At 58.6% G+C, this 16,262-nt stretch overlaps 2 protein-coding genes across 2 annotated transcripts; one reads left to right on the forward strand and one right to left on the reverse strand.

The window, feature by feature from the left end:
- Nucleotides 1-334: 334 nt before the first annotated feature.
- On the forward strand, nt 335-3,220 carry AMH (anti-Mullerian hormone). Its single transcript, XM_030935660.1, has 5 exons — nt 335-861; nt 1,478-1,620; nt 1,792-1,900; nt 1,988-2,159; nt 2,250-3,220. Exons 1-5 carry the CDS (start codon nt 447-449, stop codon nt 3,103-3,105), a joined length of 1,695 nt encoding a protein of 564 aa, XP_030791520.1. The 5' UTR covers nt 335-446; the 3' UTR covers nt 3,106-3,220.
- A 169-nt stretch (nt 3,221-3,389) lies between these two features.
- Nucleotides 3,390-7,590, reverse strand: JSRP1 (junctional sarcoplasmic reticulum protein 1). The gene is made up of 7 exons (XM_010374858.2): nt 7,549-7,590; nt 6,346-6,484; nt 5,584-5,621; nt 5,322-5,442; nt 4,759-4,932; nt 4,050-4,141; nt 3,390-3,932 (listed from the first exon to the last, which is right to left on the reverse strand). Exons 2-7 carry the CDS (start codon nt 6,446-6,448, stop codon nt 3,465-3,467), a joined length of 996 nt encoding a protein of 331 aa, XP_010373160.1. The 5' UTR covers nt 6,449-6,484; nt 7,549-7,590; the 3' UTR covers nt 3,390-3,464.
- Nucleotides 7,591-16,262: the final 8,672 nt, after the last annotated feature.

Genomic DNA, 16,262 nt, shown 5'->3' on the forward strand with positions numbered 1-16,262 from the left:
GCGATATTCTTGGGGTCTCCAGATAGCCCACCAGGGGTTGGGAGGGTGAGCAGGGACAGGGCGACCCCACTGACTTGGGACCCTCCTCCTCCAGGCCCACCCCTTAGCACCCAGGACATCTGGGCCCCCCGCCCCCAGCGCTGTCTAGTCTGGCTGCCTGGCCATCACTCCCAGCCTGGTTCCCACTCCTGTGCCTTCTGGGGACGGGCCCTCAAGGACAGCATGTTGACAAATCAGGCCCAGCTCTATCGCTGTGGGGAGGGAGATAGGCTGCTGGCGACAGAAAGGGCTCTTTGAGAAGGCCACTCTGCCTGGAGTGGGGGCGCCGGGCACTGTCCCCCAAGGTCGCGGCAGAGAAGATAGGGGCCTGTCCTTTACAAACGCCCCACCTTCCGCTCTTACACTCGGCTTCCACAAGGCGGGCAGCCCAGTCCCTGGCAGCACCCATGATGTGGGACCTGCCTCTCACCAGCCTGACCCTGGTGCTGTCTGCCCTGGGGGTTCTGCTGGGGACTGCGACCCTCAGAGCAGAGGAACCAGCTGTGGGCACTGGTGGCCTCATCTTCCGAGAAGACTTGGACTGGCCGCCAGGCAGCCCACAAGAGCCTCTATGCCTGGTGGCACTGGTTGGGGACAGCAATGGCAGCAGCATCCCCCTGCAGGTCATGGGGTTTCTGAGCGCCTATGAGCGGGCCTTCCTGGGGGCCGTGCAGCGGGCCCGCTGGGGCCCCCGAGACCTGGCCACCTTTGGGGTCTGCACCCCCGGTGACAGGCAGGCTGCCTTGCCCTCTCTACGGCGGCTGGGGGCCTGGCTGCAGGACCCTGGGGGGCAGCGCCTGGTGGTCCTGCACCTGGAGGAAGGTACGTGGGGCCCAGCCCCGAGCTTGGCACCGCCGGCCTCCTTCAGGTGGGCCGGGTCCTCCTAGGGAAGATCAGGGGCTGGCAGAGCCCACACCCTGGGCAGGGAGATTGTGGTCTTGTTCTGGGACTGGGTTGTGGGTCCATGGCCTGGAAGGTGGGCACCGCGCTCCGTCCTGTCCCTGAAGCCCAGCTCTTAGACCCGCCCCTGCTGCAGTGGCAGGCTGAGAGCTGCTGTCTTCTCGCCACCCATGAAGAAACGACCCTGTGACTCGGGGCCAGTGGAACTCTCCTCCCCACAGCCCCACACCTGGCCAGCCTGTTCTCTGGGCCACTGGCCTGAGAGACTCCCCTGCGGGGAAGGGGCTTCATCGGGCGCCCTAACCCAGAGACCCCAGGGCGGCAGCCCCACCCACAGCCTCAGACGCAGCCTCTGCCTGCCCCGGCAGTCACCGCTCCCTGGCTGCAGGAAGGCAGTGAAGAGGGACACTTTGTCCCCCGCTCGAGGTCCCCTGCACAGTGGCCAGAGCAACAGGGACGGATCCCAAAGACTCCCAGGGGACTGTGGGACGGGCCTGGCCTTCAATGGCTCAGGCGTCCCCTGCTGTCCTGGCTGCAGTGACCTGGGAGCCGACACCCTCGCTGAGGTTCCAGGAGCCCCCGCATGGAGGAGGCGACTCCCTGGAGCTGGCGCTGCTGGTGCTGTACCCTGGGCCTGGCCCTGAGGTCACTGTGACGACGGCTGGGCTGCCAGGTGCCCAGGTACCAGGGGGTTGCATGGGGCATTGCCTGGGCCGCGGCAGGGGCATGGATTTGTTGCAGGGTCTGCGGTACTGAGAGGAGCGTAGAACCAGTGGCAATGGGAGGAAGGGCACGGGTAGAGCAGGGCTGGCTAAGCCTCCATCCAGCCGGCCTGAGCTCTGGTCTCCACAGACCCTCTGCCCATCCCGGGACACTCGATACCTGGCCTTGGCGGTGGACCGCCCTGCGGGGGCCTGGCGCGGCTCCGGGCTGGCCTTGACCCTGCAGCCCCGCGGAGAGGGTAGGTGTGCGTGGAGAGGGACCGGGCGCCGGGTCGACTGCCCTCAGCCCCCAGCCCCTGAGCCAGCCCCATGCCCACCCACCGCAGGTTCCCTCCTGAGTACGGCCCGACTGCAGGCACTGCTGTTCGGCGACGACCACCGCTGCTTCACGCGGATGACCCCGGCCCTGCTCCTGCTGCCGCGGTCCGAGCCCGCGCCGCTGCCCACGCCGCTGCCCGCGCAAGGCCAGCTGGACACCGTGCCTTTCCCGCCGCCCAGGTGCGCGCAGGCCCGGGGGCATGCGGCAGGAGCAGGCGGGGGCGGCGTGGCCTCGCGCCCGCTCTCAACTCCCCTAACTGCGGGTTCCAGGCCATCCGCGGAGCTCGAGGAGTCGCCGCCCAGTGCAGACCCCTTCCTGGAGACGCTCACGCGCCTGGTGCGGGCGTTGCGGGGCCCCCCGGCTCGGGCCTCCGCGCCGCGCCTGGCCCTGGACCCGGACGCGCTGGCCGGCTTCCCGCAGGGCCTGGTCAACCTCTCGGACCCCGCGGCGCTGGAGCGCCTGCTCGACGGCGAGGAGCCGCTGCTGCTGCTGCGGCCCACCGCGGCCACCACCGGGGACCCCGCGCCCCTGCACGACCCCGCGTCGGCGCCGTGGGCGACTGCTCTGGCGCGCCGCGTGGCTGCCGAGCTGCAAGCAGCGGTTGCCGAGCTGCGCAGCCTCCCGGGTCTGCCTCCAGCTGCCGCCCCGCTGCTGGCACGCCTGCTCGCGCTCTGCCCAGGCGGCCCCGGCGGCCCCGGCGATCCCCTACGAGCGCTGCTGCTTCTGAAGGCGCTGCAGGGCCTGCGCGCCGAGTGGCGCGGGCGGGATCCACGCGGGCCGGGGCGGGCACAGCGCAGCGCAGGGGCCACCGCCGTGGATGGGCCGTGCGCGCTGCGCGAGCTCAGCGTAGACCTCCGCGCGGAGCGCTCCGTACTCATCCCGGAGACCTACCAGGCCAACAATTGCCAGGGCGTGTGCGGCTGGCCGCAGTCCGACCGAAACCCGCGCTATGGCAACCACGTGGTGCTGCTGCTGAAGATGCAGGCCCGTGGGGCCTCCCTGGCGCGCCCCCCCTGCTGCGTGCCCACCGCCTACGCGGGCAAGCTGCTCATCAGCCTGTCGGAGGAGCGCATCAGCGCGCACCACGTGCCCAACATGGTGGCCACGGAGTGTGGCTGCCGGTGACCCCTGCGCCGCGCGGACTCCTGCCCCGAGGGGCCGGACGTGCCCCAGCTCGCGCCCCTTCCCATATTTATTCGGACCCCAAGCATCGCCCCAATAAAGACCAGCAAGCAAGCGGGTGGGGTGTCCGTGCGTGTTAGCGGGGCCGCCCGCCTCTCCTTGCGCACGGCCTGGGTCCACCCTTTAGCGCTGGCTGTCTTTCCCCTGCCGGAAGCGCCCCGCGACGGTCTTTCAGGCCCTGGACTCGGTGCCGCGTCCAGGCGTAAAGGAGCAGATGACTCTGCGGCCCGCAGCCCCCTGCTTTATTTCGCCAGAGTGGCGGGTTGTCGAGAAGGTGTCCCTGGACTCGGGCGCGGGCCGGCTTAGTCCCGCCCCTTGCCTGCGCGGAGCTTCTGGCGACTCCCAGGCCGCTGCTCCTCGTCGGGACGCCTCGGGGAGACCCAGGCCTGCCTCTTCCTGGGCTCGGCGTCCCTAGAGTCCGGTGCCCACGGCCGGTGGCCCCCTTCGCGTGACTCCGAGCGCCGAGGTAGCGCTTCCCGGGGCTCCCTGGCGGCCCGTGGCCTCTCCTCCTTCCGCGGCCTCTCTTTCTTTGGCCTCTCCTCCTTCCGCGGCTTCTCCTTCCGCGGTTTCCCCTCTCTCCGAGGCCTCTCCTTGGGTCCCCGGTCTGCGAGGGGCGCACGGTCCTCCCCGACGGCCTCTCCGGTGGCCTCGCCAGGCTCCTCTTCGTCCTTCTCTGCAGCCTCCCGACTCCCGGGAATCTTGGGTCTGACCTCTGTCTCGGCCCGGGGCGCAGGCAGCGCTGATGGGGGCGCCTGGGCCTCGAACTTAGGCTGCAAGACAGGGAGTGGGGTCCTGGGGTAAGCGCCCACCTTGCCCCCGGCCCGGGCTCCTTCTTTCCCTGGGGATGAAGGCCCCACTGCCCGCAGTCACTGGAAGGAAGCGCTTACCAGGGGCGACGATGGCTCCCTCGGGGCCGAGCTTGGCGGGACCCAGGGCTCGGGCGCACGCGCTTGGACTGCTGCCTCCCCAGCCACGGCGTCTGCAGCGACAGGGTCGGGACCCGAGTCAGCTGGGTCGAGGCATGGACTACACTGTTCATCCGTCCCTCACCCCTAGAGCCCCTCTCCCTGGACAGTTGGGGTGAGGCTCCCGCGGTACGGCTGAGGCTAAGGATGCCCCGAGCCGTGGGAAGGGACTCCGGGACTCCGCTGCTGCGGAGCGCCCCTCCTCCGAACGTCGCTCTTTCAATCGGTCATTCTTCCCCCCGACCACGGGCTGTAGGAGACTCCTAGCAAGGGACGGGTCGCAGGAGTGCCCCCGGGGGGCGCTCACGAGCTGAGCGGTCCCCAGAGAGGGTGCAGGAGGAAGGCGGCAGAACGCTACGCGGGAGGAGGGGTTGCACAAGGTCCATCCGAAAGCCAGAAACTACTCGCGGCGAGAGGAATGGGCCCCGCAAAAGGTCCAGACGGGGTGAGAGGGGCGCGCATGGCCCATCACTTAAGGGGAGATGTACAAACCAACTTTGGGGGCGTGCAAAACCTAGCCCTGGGAAGAAGGCTCCCAGACCCCACCCTTGCGTCACAGGGCCCTTCCTTGGAAGAATAGGCGCACAGGTAGACCCCAGCCTCGTCCCACCTCTGGGGAGCCCGCGCTCACCGCGGCACAGCTGGAAAGCCGAGCCCAGCAGCGCCACCAGCGAGGCGAGCACCAGGCACTTGTTGAGCGACAGGTCTCCCCAGGGCAGCTCCTGGCTCAGGGCCGGGGGTTGCGGCGGCGGCTGCGGGGGCGGCGCGGTCTGCGCCTTCTTGCGCGCGGGGGCGCTCCGAGGGCCTGCAGGGGCAAGTGTGTGCTGCGCTGTGGCCACTGGCTCTGCGCCGCCCCATTCCCCGGGCACAGGGTGCAAGAGAGAGGCCTGCGCCCTGAACCCGGCGCACCCTGCCTGCCTGTGCGGCCCTGGGCGCAGGTGAACCCAGCCCCGGTGCCCCGCAGCTGCACGGGGATGCCCAGAGTTTCTGGAAGTTAACTTCCGGGAGCTGAGTGGCTTAGCCGGTATTATCACGCATTAGTAGAGGCTCCCGGCCCGTTGACTCGCTGCCTGGCACACTTCGACGCCACTCAACCAGGACACCCCCTAAGATCCAAGGACCCAGCTCCGGGACCTGAGCCTGACACCAGTCGGTTCCCACCCCACACCTCACCCACGCCTCCTGCAAACCCACTCGCTCCGGCTTTCAGCCTCTCCTTCCCCGTTCCTGGGGTGCCCCTGGCGGCAGGCTCTTTTTCCATCTTCTTGGGCCTGGTGTCCACACTGCGGCCTTCAGCCACCGGCTCCTGAGAGTCCTGTGGTTATCATGAGACATTCCACGTTTCCTTCCGGTGCCAAACCCTTCCCGTGGGCTTTAGACACCTGCCTCCCTTGGTCGGCTTGTCCCCAACTCCCCAGGTGTCCTGGGTTAAAGGTTGAGGGTCCCCGCTACTCACGTGGGGCGGGCTGCTGGAGTCGGCCAGCCTGGGTGTTGCTGTGAGAACAGAGGGAGAGTCAAGGTTGTGAGGACCCCCAGGCCAATCCCACCCTCTCCCCTGGCCCTGCTGGGTGACGCGCGGGTGACTAACCCCATCTTGTAGATAAGGAAGTAGACGGAGGCCAGCACAGTGGTTCACACCTGGACTCCCAGCACTTTGGGGAGGCTGAGGTGGGAGGATCACCTGAGCCCAGGAGTTTGAGACCAGCCGGGGCAACACAGTGAGATCCCATCTCTAAAAAAAGAAAAACTAGCCAGACATGGTGGCCGGCACCTGTGGCCCCAGCTACTTGGGAGGCTGAGGCAGGAGGATCACTTGAACCTGAGAGATCAAGGCTGCAGTGACCTATGATCATGTCACTGTACTCCAGCATGGAAGACAGAATGAGGCTCAGCCTCAAAAAATAAAAAATAACAATAATAAAAAATATAAAAATATAAAGAGAGCAGACAGGCTTGGAGACAGCTTTGCCCAAAGACACAAAGTATTTCAGTGGCAACGCGGGATTGGAACCTAGATCTGTATAGCCTAGCACTTGTCTTCCTTGGGGGCTCCTTACAGACCCTGAGGCAGAAATGAGGGCCAGGGGTTGAACCTGGGGAGCACAGTTTAAGCCAGTCCAGTGTGGGAGGCTAAGCAGCTCTGGTCTCTGAAGATGGGCCTCCTGGCTCAAGGGGACCATCAGGGAGGGGCTTCCTCCCGCCAGCACCACAAGGATACCTGGAGCCCTGTCCTCCTGCGGCTCGGCCAGCGCAGAGTGGTCCTCCAGGGCCTGGCAGCTGCCCAGGCCGCCATCCAGCTCCTCCCAGGCGCTGGTTGCCATGGAGATGACTGGAGCAGCAGCAGGTCCTGGGCCAGGCTGGGAGGGGTGGGGAACAAGGTCTTGCATTTACTGAGTCCCTGCCACGGGCCTGGGCCTGACCTGGAGGTTCTGTGGACACCAAGTAACAGGCCCCGTCCTGCCACCCCCAACCGAGGCTGTGATCTCTGCCTCAAGCACCCCTCACTCGGGAAATTCACACTCATGCCAGGCATGGCCCGGCGCCCACACCAGGCATCTCCCTGACCCTGCATGCCAGCCCTGGGGCCCCTCCCTGTAGCCCAGCCTTGCTGGGGCCCAATATCCATCAGCACAGCAGCCAAGGCTGCTCTGGCCCAGAGAGGGCAGGAGCCCCTACAGGGCAACACAGCAGTAAGTCCGAGACACACCCCAAACCAAAACTCTTGGCCCCAGTGTCAGCTCATGTTCTCTGAGACCAGGGACTATTTTTATCTGGTGCCTGAGGCCAGCGGGACAGGCTAACAGGTGCCCCAGCCCCTCCCAGGCCTCTGCTTTCATGGGGTCTCCCTCTGGGCCACCCTGACCTGCCATTCTGGGCACTTACATCCCCGCCGCATGACCCTGTGAGTCTACAGGCTCGGGCCCCAGCAGTAGAACCATCCTGGCTCTGGTTGTGACAGGCCGGGGCAGGGGAGGAGGGTCTCGGGGGCGGTCTTCTGATCCTGACACAGAGTACCCTGCCTTGTCCCACTAGCTCTGTTCCCATATGACAGATGAGGAAACTGAGGCTAGAGACAGCGCCATTGGCTGGAGGGCGCAAGGAGCTTCAAGTCAGACCCAGAGCTGTACTCTTCAGGGTCTCCACGGCCTCTGGCTGCTGGGATTAGGGTGTCCCTATATCTAGGCTGAAAAACCACCCAGCCCTGGGGCTCCAAGACCTGGAAGGGGCCTATCGCGTGGCCATGGGGGAGGGGCTGAACAAGCATGGGAGGCCGGTGTGCAGACCCTGGGTGTGCACGGGGGGCAGCTCCAGGAATTGGGGACCCTTACAGTCCTCCGCAACACCCTTCCACACCCCGGGAGCCCACACCTCTGCTCGGGACTCCCCCAGCCTCACTTCCTTACCCCCGAGCGTCACTCACCCGCCAGCCGCTTTGCTGAGCCTTGCGGACAGGATGGAGGGTGGGGAGGGTGGCCCTGTGATGGACGGCAGCAGGTGGCCGGAGACCGCGAGTGAGCCAATCAGCATGCCCGCGGGAGTGAGGTCACAGCCGGGAGTCCCCCACCCTTCCCTGCCATTGCAGCGGGGCAGGACATTGCTCCTACTTACTCAGCACTGGCCACTGCCATGCCAGGGAGACATAGCGCCTGCAGCTGGGACTACAGGCGTGCACCACCACACCCGGTAAATTATTTTTTATTTTTTACTTTTTTTTGAGACGGAGTCTCGCTCTGTTGCCCAGGCTGGAGTGCAGTGGCGCCATCTCGGCTCACTGCAAGCTCCGCCTCCCGGGTTCACACCATTCTCCTGCCTCAGCCTCTCAAGTAGCTGGGACTACAGGCGCCTGCCACCACACCTGGGTAATTTTTTTGTGTGTTTTTAGTAGAGATGGGGTTTCACTATGTTGCCCAGGCTGGTCTCGAACTCCTGGGCTCAAGTGATCCACCCGCCTTGGCCTCCCGAACTGCTGGGATTACAGGTGTGAACCACCATGCCCTGTCTCTATGCTTAACTTTTTGAAGAGCCGCTAGTCTCTTTTCCAAATTGACTGCACTGTTTTACCTGCTCAGCAGCCACACAGGACTGTTCTAACTTCTCCACATCCGACTCATCATTTTCCAGTTTCTTTGTTTTTATTGCCAGCCTAGTGCGTGTGAACGGCATGATCTCATTGTGGTTTTGATTTGCATTTCCCTGGTCAAAATAAATAGTTTTTTTTTTTTTTTTTTCAAGAGACCCAGTCTCAAGGCCAGGCACGGTGGCTCACGCCTGTGATCCCAGCACCTTGGGAGGCCGAGGCGGGCAGATCACGAGGTCAGAAGATCGAGACCATCCTGGCTAACACGGTGAAATCCCGTCTCTACTAAAAATACAAAAAATTAGCCGGGCGTGGTGGCGGGCACCTATAGTCCCAGCTACTCGGGAGGCTGAGGCAGGAGAATGGCGTGAACCTGGGAGGCGGAGCTTGCAGTGAGCTGAGATTGCGCCACTGCACTCCAGCCTGGGCAACAGAGCGAGACTCCACCTCAAAAAAAAAAAAAGAAGAGAGCGAGACCAGGTCTCCCAATGTTAGCAAGGGTAGTCTCAAACCCTTGGCCTCAAGCAATCCTCCTGCCTTGGCCTTCCAAAGTGCTCGGATTGCAGGCGTGAGCCACTGTGTCTGACCTCAATAGCATTTTCATCTTCTTATTCTCATAGTGTCTTGCTTTGCATTCCTTTCCTGGAAGGCTCAGCAATCCCAGAAGCAAAGTCTGGACGCAGGGCTTCTGTGGGACTTTTTTTTTTTTTTTTTTTTTGAGACAGAGTCTCACTCTGTTGCTCAGGCTGGAGTGCAGTGGCGGGATCTCAGCTCACTGCAACCTCCGCCTCCTGGATACAAGCAATTCCACTGTCTCAGCCTCCCGAGCAGCTGGGACTACAGGTGCGCACTGACACGCCCAGCTAATTTTTTGTATCTTTAGTGGAGACGGGGTTTCACCATGTTGGCCAGGCTGGTCTTGAACTCCTGACCTAGTGATCCACCTACCTCAGCCTCCCAAAGTTCTGGGATTACAGGCGTGAGCCACTGCACCCAGCCAGGACTACTTTTTTTTTTTTTTTTTTTGAGACAGAGTCTGACCAGGCTGGAGTGCAGTGGTGCGATTTCGGCTCACTGCAACCTCTGCCTCCCGGGTTCAAGTGATTCTCCTGCCCCAGCCTCCCAAGTAGCTGGGAATACAGGTGTGCGCCACCACGCCCGGCTAATTTTTGTATTTTTAGTAGAGACAGGGTTTTGCCGTGTTGGCCAGACTGGTCTCGAATTCCTGACCTCCGGTGATCCTCCTGCCTCGGCCTCCCAAAGTGCTGGGGTTACAGGTGCAAGCCACCGCGCCTGGCCTAGGTTTGCTAATTTTGTGAAGAACAGCATCATCTGAGGGCACCGACTCTGGATGGAGACGACCCAGATTCTGACTCTGACTCTGCTGCCTGGCTGTGCCACAGCTTCTTTTCCTGCAAAATGGAAATAAAATGGAGACCCCACCTCCTGGGCTCCTTGTGAGCGTTAAGCCAAGCATGGGGACAGGTGCTTGGCTCCTGGGACGAGCTGTGTACTCATATTCTTATGACTGCCACGTGAGGAAGCCACTGAGGCCGTGAGATTCTGCGCCACGTGGAAGCTCAGTTGTGACACCCTCCACAGCAGGGTCCTTCCAGCCTCTGGAACACAAAACACCTGAGTGGGAAACCCGCAGGGGACCTTCAGCATGGGCCACTGAGGCAGGAAGTTGAGAACTGTGAGGAGTGCTGGGCAGTGGCCAACTTCCTGCCTCTGCCAGGGGAGCACACCAATTTCATTTGTGTGTTCACTCTACTTGTTGTCAGGGAGAGGTGGCGCCTTTCCTGGGGTGACTTCTAGGCTGGGGCATTTAATTGCTAGTGTGAGACCTTCCGGGGTCTTCCTCTCTTGGCCATAGTGACGTTCAAGATGGCAAGGGAGGTGAGCAGCGCCCCCTAGGGCCTGAGAAGCTCACGGAGCAAGAACAAGAAATAAACCTTTCCTGGTTCGCAGGTGTGTTTACAATGTTTTTTCGTTTTGTTTTGTTCTTATTTGTTTATTTAAAATTTTTTTCATTCATCTATTTAGTTTTGAACGAGGGTCTTGCTATATTTCCCAGGCAGGTCTTGAACTCCTGGACTCGCGTTATCCTCCCAACGCTGCCTCCCTAAGAGCTGGGTTTATACATGTCAGCCACCGTGCCTGGCCAGTTTTGTTTTTTAAAGAGATAGGGCTGGGCACAGTGGATCACACCTGTAATCCCAGCATTTTGGGAGGCCGAGGCAAGTGGATTACTTGAGGCTGGGAGTTCAAGAGCAGCCTGGGCAACACAGCAAGACCGTGTCTGTACAAGAAGAAAAAAAGAAAAGAAAAGAAAAGAAAGGAAAAACAATAAAAACCAATTTTATGGCTGGGAGCGGTGGCTCACGCCAGTAATCCCAGCACTTTGGGAGGCCGAGGCGGATGGATCACGAGGTCAGGAGTTCACCTGGCCAAGATGGTGAAACCCTATCTCTACGAAAAATACAAAATAAATTAGCCAGGTGTGGCGGTGGGTGCCTGTAATCCCAGTTACTCGGGAGGCCAAGGCAGAGAATTGCTTGAACCTGGGAGGCAGAGGTTGCAGTGAGCCAAGACTGCACTACTGAACTCCAGCCTGGGCGACTCCATCTCAAAAAAAAAAAAAAAAAAAAAAATTACAAAAGTAAAGGTCAAACTCCATGAAAACAGACATGGACAATGTGGGGCAGGAAATACTGAAGAGCTGCAGAGAATGATGCTCAGATGCTCCACCTATAAAGCTTTCTTCCTTTTTGTATAATGAAACCTTTGTGAAAACATTAAGCTGGGCGCGGTTGCACACACGTGTAATCCCAGCGCTTTGGGAGACTGAGCCACGAGGCTCACCTGAGCCCAGGAGTTCGAGACCAGCCTGGGGAACATGGTGAAAACCCATCTCTACAAAAAATGCAATAAAATAAACATTAGAAATACTGCAAAATAAAATCCCGAAAATTATAGCAAGGGGCAAAACCATAAGAAATATAGGCCGGCACGGTGGCTCACGCCTATAATCCCAGAACTTTGGGAGGCTGAGGCGGGCAGATCACCTGAGGTTGGGAGTTCCAGACCACCCTGGACAATATGGTGAAACTCCATCTCTACTAAAAATACAAAAATTAGCCGGGTGTGGTGGTGCACACCTGTAATCCCAGATACTGGGGAGGCTGAGGCATGATAACCCCTTGAACCTGGGAGGTGGAGGTTGCAGTGAGCTGAGATGGTGCCACTGCACTCCAACCTGGGGGACAGAGTGAGACTCCATCTCAAAAAAAAAAAAAAAGAGGCCGGGCACAGTGACTCACACCTGTAATCCCAGCACTTTGGGAGGCTGAGGCGGGCGGATCATGAGGTCAGGAGATCGAGACCATCTGGGCCAACATGGTGAAACCCTGTCTCTACTAAAAATACAAAAAAATTAGCCAGGCGTGCTGGCGGGCACCTGTAGTCCCAGCTACTCAGGAGGCTGAGGCAGGAGAATGGTGTGAACCTGGGAGGCAGAGCTTGCAAGAGCTTGCAGTAAGCTCAGATCATGCCACTACACTCCAGCCTGGATGACAGAGCGAGACTCTGTCTCAAAAAAAAAAAAAAAGAAAGAAAAAAATATAAGTACAGTAAAGGGAAAAACAGCAACTTGCTTGAGATAAGCCCTGTTTACTTGGGGACCTCGCTTTTTCATGTGTGTTTGCCCAGCTCGTCCCGAGGTTGCCTGCACGGCTGTGAGTCCTGCTTTATCACCCAGCAGCAGACGCCTCTGCGGCTTTGTGGCCAAACCCCGGCCTTGCGCAGCCTCGCTGTGGCCTGAGCTTATCGCAGGCGGCATGGTGCATATTAAAAATGGTAAGTTCGAGGCCAGGCGTAGTGGCTCACGCCTGTAATTCCAGCACTTTGGGAGGCCAAGGCAGGTGGATCTTGAAGTCAGGGGATCGAGTCCATCCTGGCTAACACAGTGAAACCCAGTCTCTACTAAAAATACAAAAAAATTAGCTGGGCATGGTGGTGGGCGCCTGTAGTCTCAGCTACTCGGGAGGCTGAGGCAGGAGAATGGTGTGAATCCGGGAGGCAGAGCTTGCAGTGAGCCGAGATCACGCCACTGCAGTCCAGCCTGGGCAACAGAGTGAGACTCCGTCTCAAAAAAAAAGAAAAAAAAAAAGATCGGTTCGGCTAGGCGCAGTGGCTCACGCCTGTAATCCCAGCACTTTGGGAGCTGGAGGCGGACAGACCACGAGATCAAGAGATCGAGACCATCCTGGCCAATATGGTGAAACCCCGTCTCTACTAAAAATACAAAAAATTAGCCGGGCGTGGTCGTGTGTGCCTGTAGTCCCAGCTACTCGAGAGGCCGAGGCAGGAGAATCGCTTGAACCTGGGAGATGGAGGTTGCAGTGAGCCGAGACTGTGCCATTGCATTCCAGCCTGGGTGACAGAGCGAGACTCCATCTCAAAAAAAAATGGTCAGTTCTCCGGGAGGCAGAGGTTGCAGGGAGTGGCCACTGCACTCCAGTCTGGGCGATGTCTCAAAGAAAAAAAAAAAAGGCCGGGAGCGGTGGCTCAAACCTGTAATCCCAGCACTTTGGGAGGCCGAGACGGGCGGATCACGAGGACAGGAGATTGAGACCATCCTGGCTAACACGGTGAAACCCCGTCTCTACTAAAAAACTACAAAAAACTAGCCGGGCGAGGTGGCGGCGCCTGTAGTCCCAGCTACTCGGGAGGCTGAGGCAGGAGAATGGCGTGAACCCGGGAGGCGGAGCTTGCAGTGAGCTGAGATCCGGCAGAGTGAGACTACCGTCTCAAAAAAAAAAAAAAAAAAAAAAAAAAGGGCGGTTCTTCTTTACTTCCCTTTTTCTTCCCCACACTGTTTGCTCAAAAGAGTTCATGGGCCTTCTGAGTTTTTCTTCAGGAGACAGAGCCAGGCTTGAACTTAATGCCAGGCAGGAACACAGGGAGGAAAGGAGGCCAAGATTCTTCCTTATTTTCCTGTTTTTTGTTTTTTGTTTTTTTTGAGACGGAGTCTTACTCTGTCGCCCAGGCTGGAGTGCAGTGGCGTGATCTCGGCTCACTACAAGCTCCGCCTCCCGAATTCACGCCATTCTCCTGCCTCAGCCTCCTGAGTAGCTGGGACTACAGGCGCCCGCCACCTCACCCGGCTAGTTTTTGTTGTATTTTTAGTAGAGACAGGGTTTCACCATGTTAGCCAGGATGGTCTCCATCTCCTGACCTCGTGATCGGCCTGCCTTGGCCTCCCAAAGTGCTGGGATTACAGGTGTGAGCCACCGCGCCCGGCCATTTTCCTGCTTTCTTTCCTTTTCCTTTTCTTTCTTCTTTTTTTTTTTTTTTTTGAGACAGTGTCGTTCTCTGTCACCCAGGCTGGAGTGCAATGGTGTGGTCACAGCTCACTGCAGCCTTGACCTCCCGGGTTCAAGTGATCCTCTTGGCTCAGCCTCCCAAGTAGCTGTGACCACAGATGCCCACCCCAATCCCAGCTAATTAAAAAATTTTTAATTTTTTTCTTCTTTTTTCTTTTTTTTTTTTTGAGACAGAGTTTCACTCTGTTGCCCAGGCTGGAGTGCAGTGGGGCAATCTCGGCTCACTGCAAGCTCTGCCTCCCAGGTGCACACCATTCTCCCATCTCAGCCTTCCCAGTAGCTGGGACTACAGGTGTCCGACACCACACCGGCTAATTTTTTGTATTTTTAGTAGAGATGGGGTTTCACCGTGTTAGCCAGGATGGTCTCGATCTCCTGACCTCATGATCTGCCCAGCCTCTGCCACTCAAAGTGCTGGGATTATAGGCGTGAGCCACCACGCCTGGCCAAATTTTTAATTTTTAAAAAATTTCTTTTCTTTTTTTTTTTTTTGAGATGGAGTCTCGCTCTGTTGCCCGGGCTGGAGTGCAGTGGCCGGATCTCAGCTCACTGCAAGCTCCGCCTCCCGGGTTCACGCCATTCTCCTGTCTCAGCCTCCCGAGTAGCTGGGACTACAGGCGCCCGCCTCGTCGCCCGGCTAGTTTTTTGTATTTTTTAGTAGAGACGGGGTTTCACCGTATTAGCCAGGATGGTCTCGATCTCCTGACCTCGTGATCCGCCCGTCTCGGCCTCCCAAAGTGCTGGGATTACAGGCTTGAGCCACCGCGCCCGGCCTTTTTAAAAAATTTCTAGAAATTTTTTAAATTCTCAACGAAGTGAGAACCTAGAGATAGGGTCTTGCGATGTTGGCCAGGCTGGTCTCCAACTCCTGGGCTCAAGCGATTCTCTTACTTCAGCCTCCCAAAGTGCTGGGATTACAGTCATGAGCCATCATGCCCAGCCCCAGTCCTTCTTTATTTTTACCTGTTTACATTTTATTTTATTTAACTTATTATAATTCTTTTAGAGACAAGGTCTCCCTCTGTCACCCAGGTTGCAGTGTAGTCGGGAGATCACTGCTCACTGCAGCCTTGACTTCCCTGGCTCAGGTGATCCTCCTGCCTCAGCCGCTAGAGTAGCTGGAACTAGAGGTGTGCACCACCATGCCCAACTAATTTTTAAATTTGCTGCAGAGATGGGGGTCTGGCTATGTTGCCCTGGCGGGTCTTGAACTCCTGACCTCAAGCGATTCTTTTGCCTCTGCGTCCCAAAGTGCACACCAGGCCCACATATCCTTTTTTAAATCAGAGTCAGCCGGGCGCGGGGGCTCACACCTGTAATCCCAGCACTTTGGAAGGGTGAGGTGGGTGGATCACCTGAGGTCAGGATTTCGAGACCAGCCTGACCAATATGGTGAAATCCCGTCTCTACTAAAAATTCCAAAATTAACTGGGCATGGTGGTGTGAGCCTGTAGTTCCCAGCTACTTGGGAGGCTGAGGCAGGAGAATCACTTGAACCTGGGAAGTGGAGGTTGCAGTGAGCTGCTGAGATCATGCCCCTGCACTCCAGCCTGGGTGACAGAGTGAGACTCTATCTCAAAAATCAATTAGCCGGGCGCGGTGGCTCACACCTGTAATCCCAGCACTTTGGGAGGCAGGCAGATCATGAGGTCAGGAGTTTGAGACCAGCTTGGCCAATATGGTGAAACCTTGTTTCTACTAAAAATACAAAAATTAGCCGGGCATGGTGGTGCATGCCTGTAGTCCCAGCTTCTCGGGAGGCTGAGGCAGGAGAATCGTTTGAATCCTGTAGGTGGAAGTTGCAGTGAGCCAAGGTTATCTCACTGCACTCCAGCCTGGGCTACAGAGCTAGACTCCGTCTCAAAAAAAAAAAAAAAAAAAAAAAAAAAAAAAAAAAAAAATCAGTCAGTCAATCAATCAGAGTTATACTCTCTGCCTCCTCTGCCAGCATCCCTATCCCCTCAACCTTGATTTCAGAGGAAAACCCAGGCATGGGCCCTCTATCCTTGACCACCTGACATCCTCTGCTGTCCCTTTCAGACAGTTCAAGCCTCTTGAAAGATATGCCTCTTTCTCTCCCTGCTGTCTGGGGGTCCCTCACCAGTCACAGACTCCCCAGCTCTCAGCAAAGTACCTCCCACCCTGGTTCCCGGGGAGCCCGGCCAGGTGGGCCAGCAGGACACAGTTGCTGATCCTGGCGCTCATCAAAAGTGGCCTGGCCGGTGTAGGGGTGGCCCTTCCAGAAGCCTCACAGCATTGGCAGGCGGCCATCAGAGTTAGAGGCGGACAGGAGGAGGAAGTGAGAGCTGTTGCAATCAGGACAGAGGGACAGGGTTCCCTGGTGGTGACTGTTCTGGAAATCCCACTCGTGACCCGGTCATTTCGAGCACCCTCTTGCCTCAGTTCCCAGAGGAAGTCCTCAACTAGGGGGTGTCATTCTGCCCCCAAAGGACATTGGGCAATGTTTGGGACATTTCTGGTTGTCATGACTTGGGGTGCTCCTGGGCATGGAGTGGAGGCCAGGGACGCTGCTCAGTACCCTGCAGTGCCCAGGATGCCCCACCCCAAAGAACAATTCAAGCCCAATGTCCACGGGGCCGAAGGAGGAGCCCCTGAGTTAATTATTTGAAACAGAGTCTGTTCTCTGCTCACACCAGACACCAGGATAAA

This window comes from Rhinopithecus roxellana, chromosome 8 (assembly GCF_007565055.1).
Source record: "Rhinopithecus roxellana isolate Shanxi Qingling chromosome 8, ASM756505v1, whole genome shotgun sequence".
Taxonomy (NCBI): domain Eukaryota; kingdom Metazoa; phylum Chordata; class Mammalia; order Primates; family Cercopithecidae; genus Rhinopithecus; species Rhinopithecus roxellana.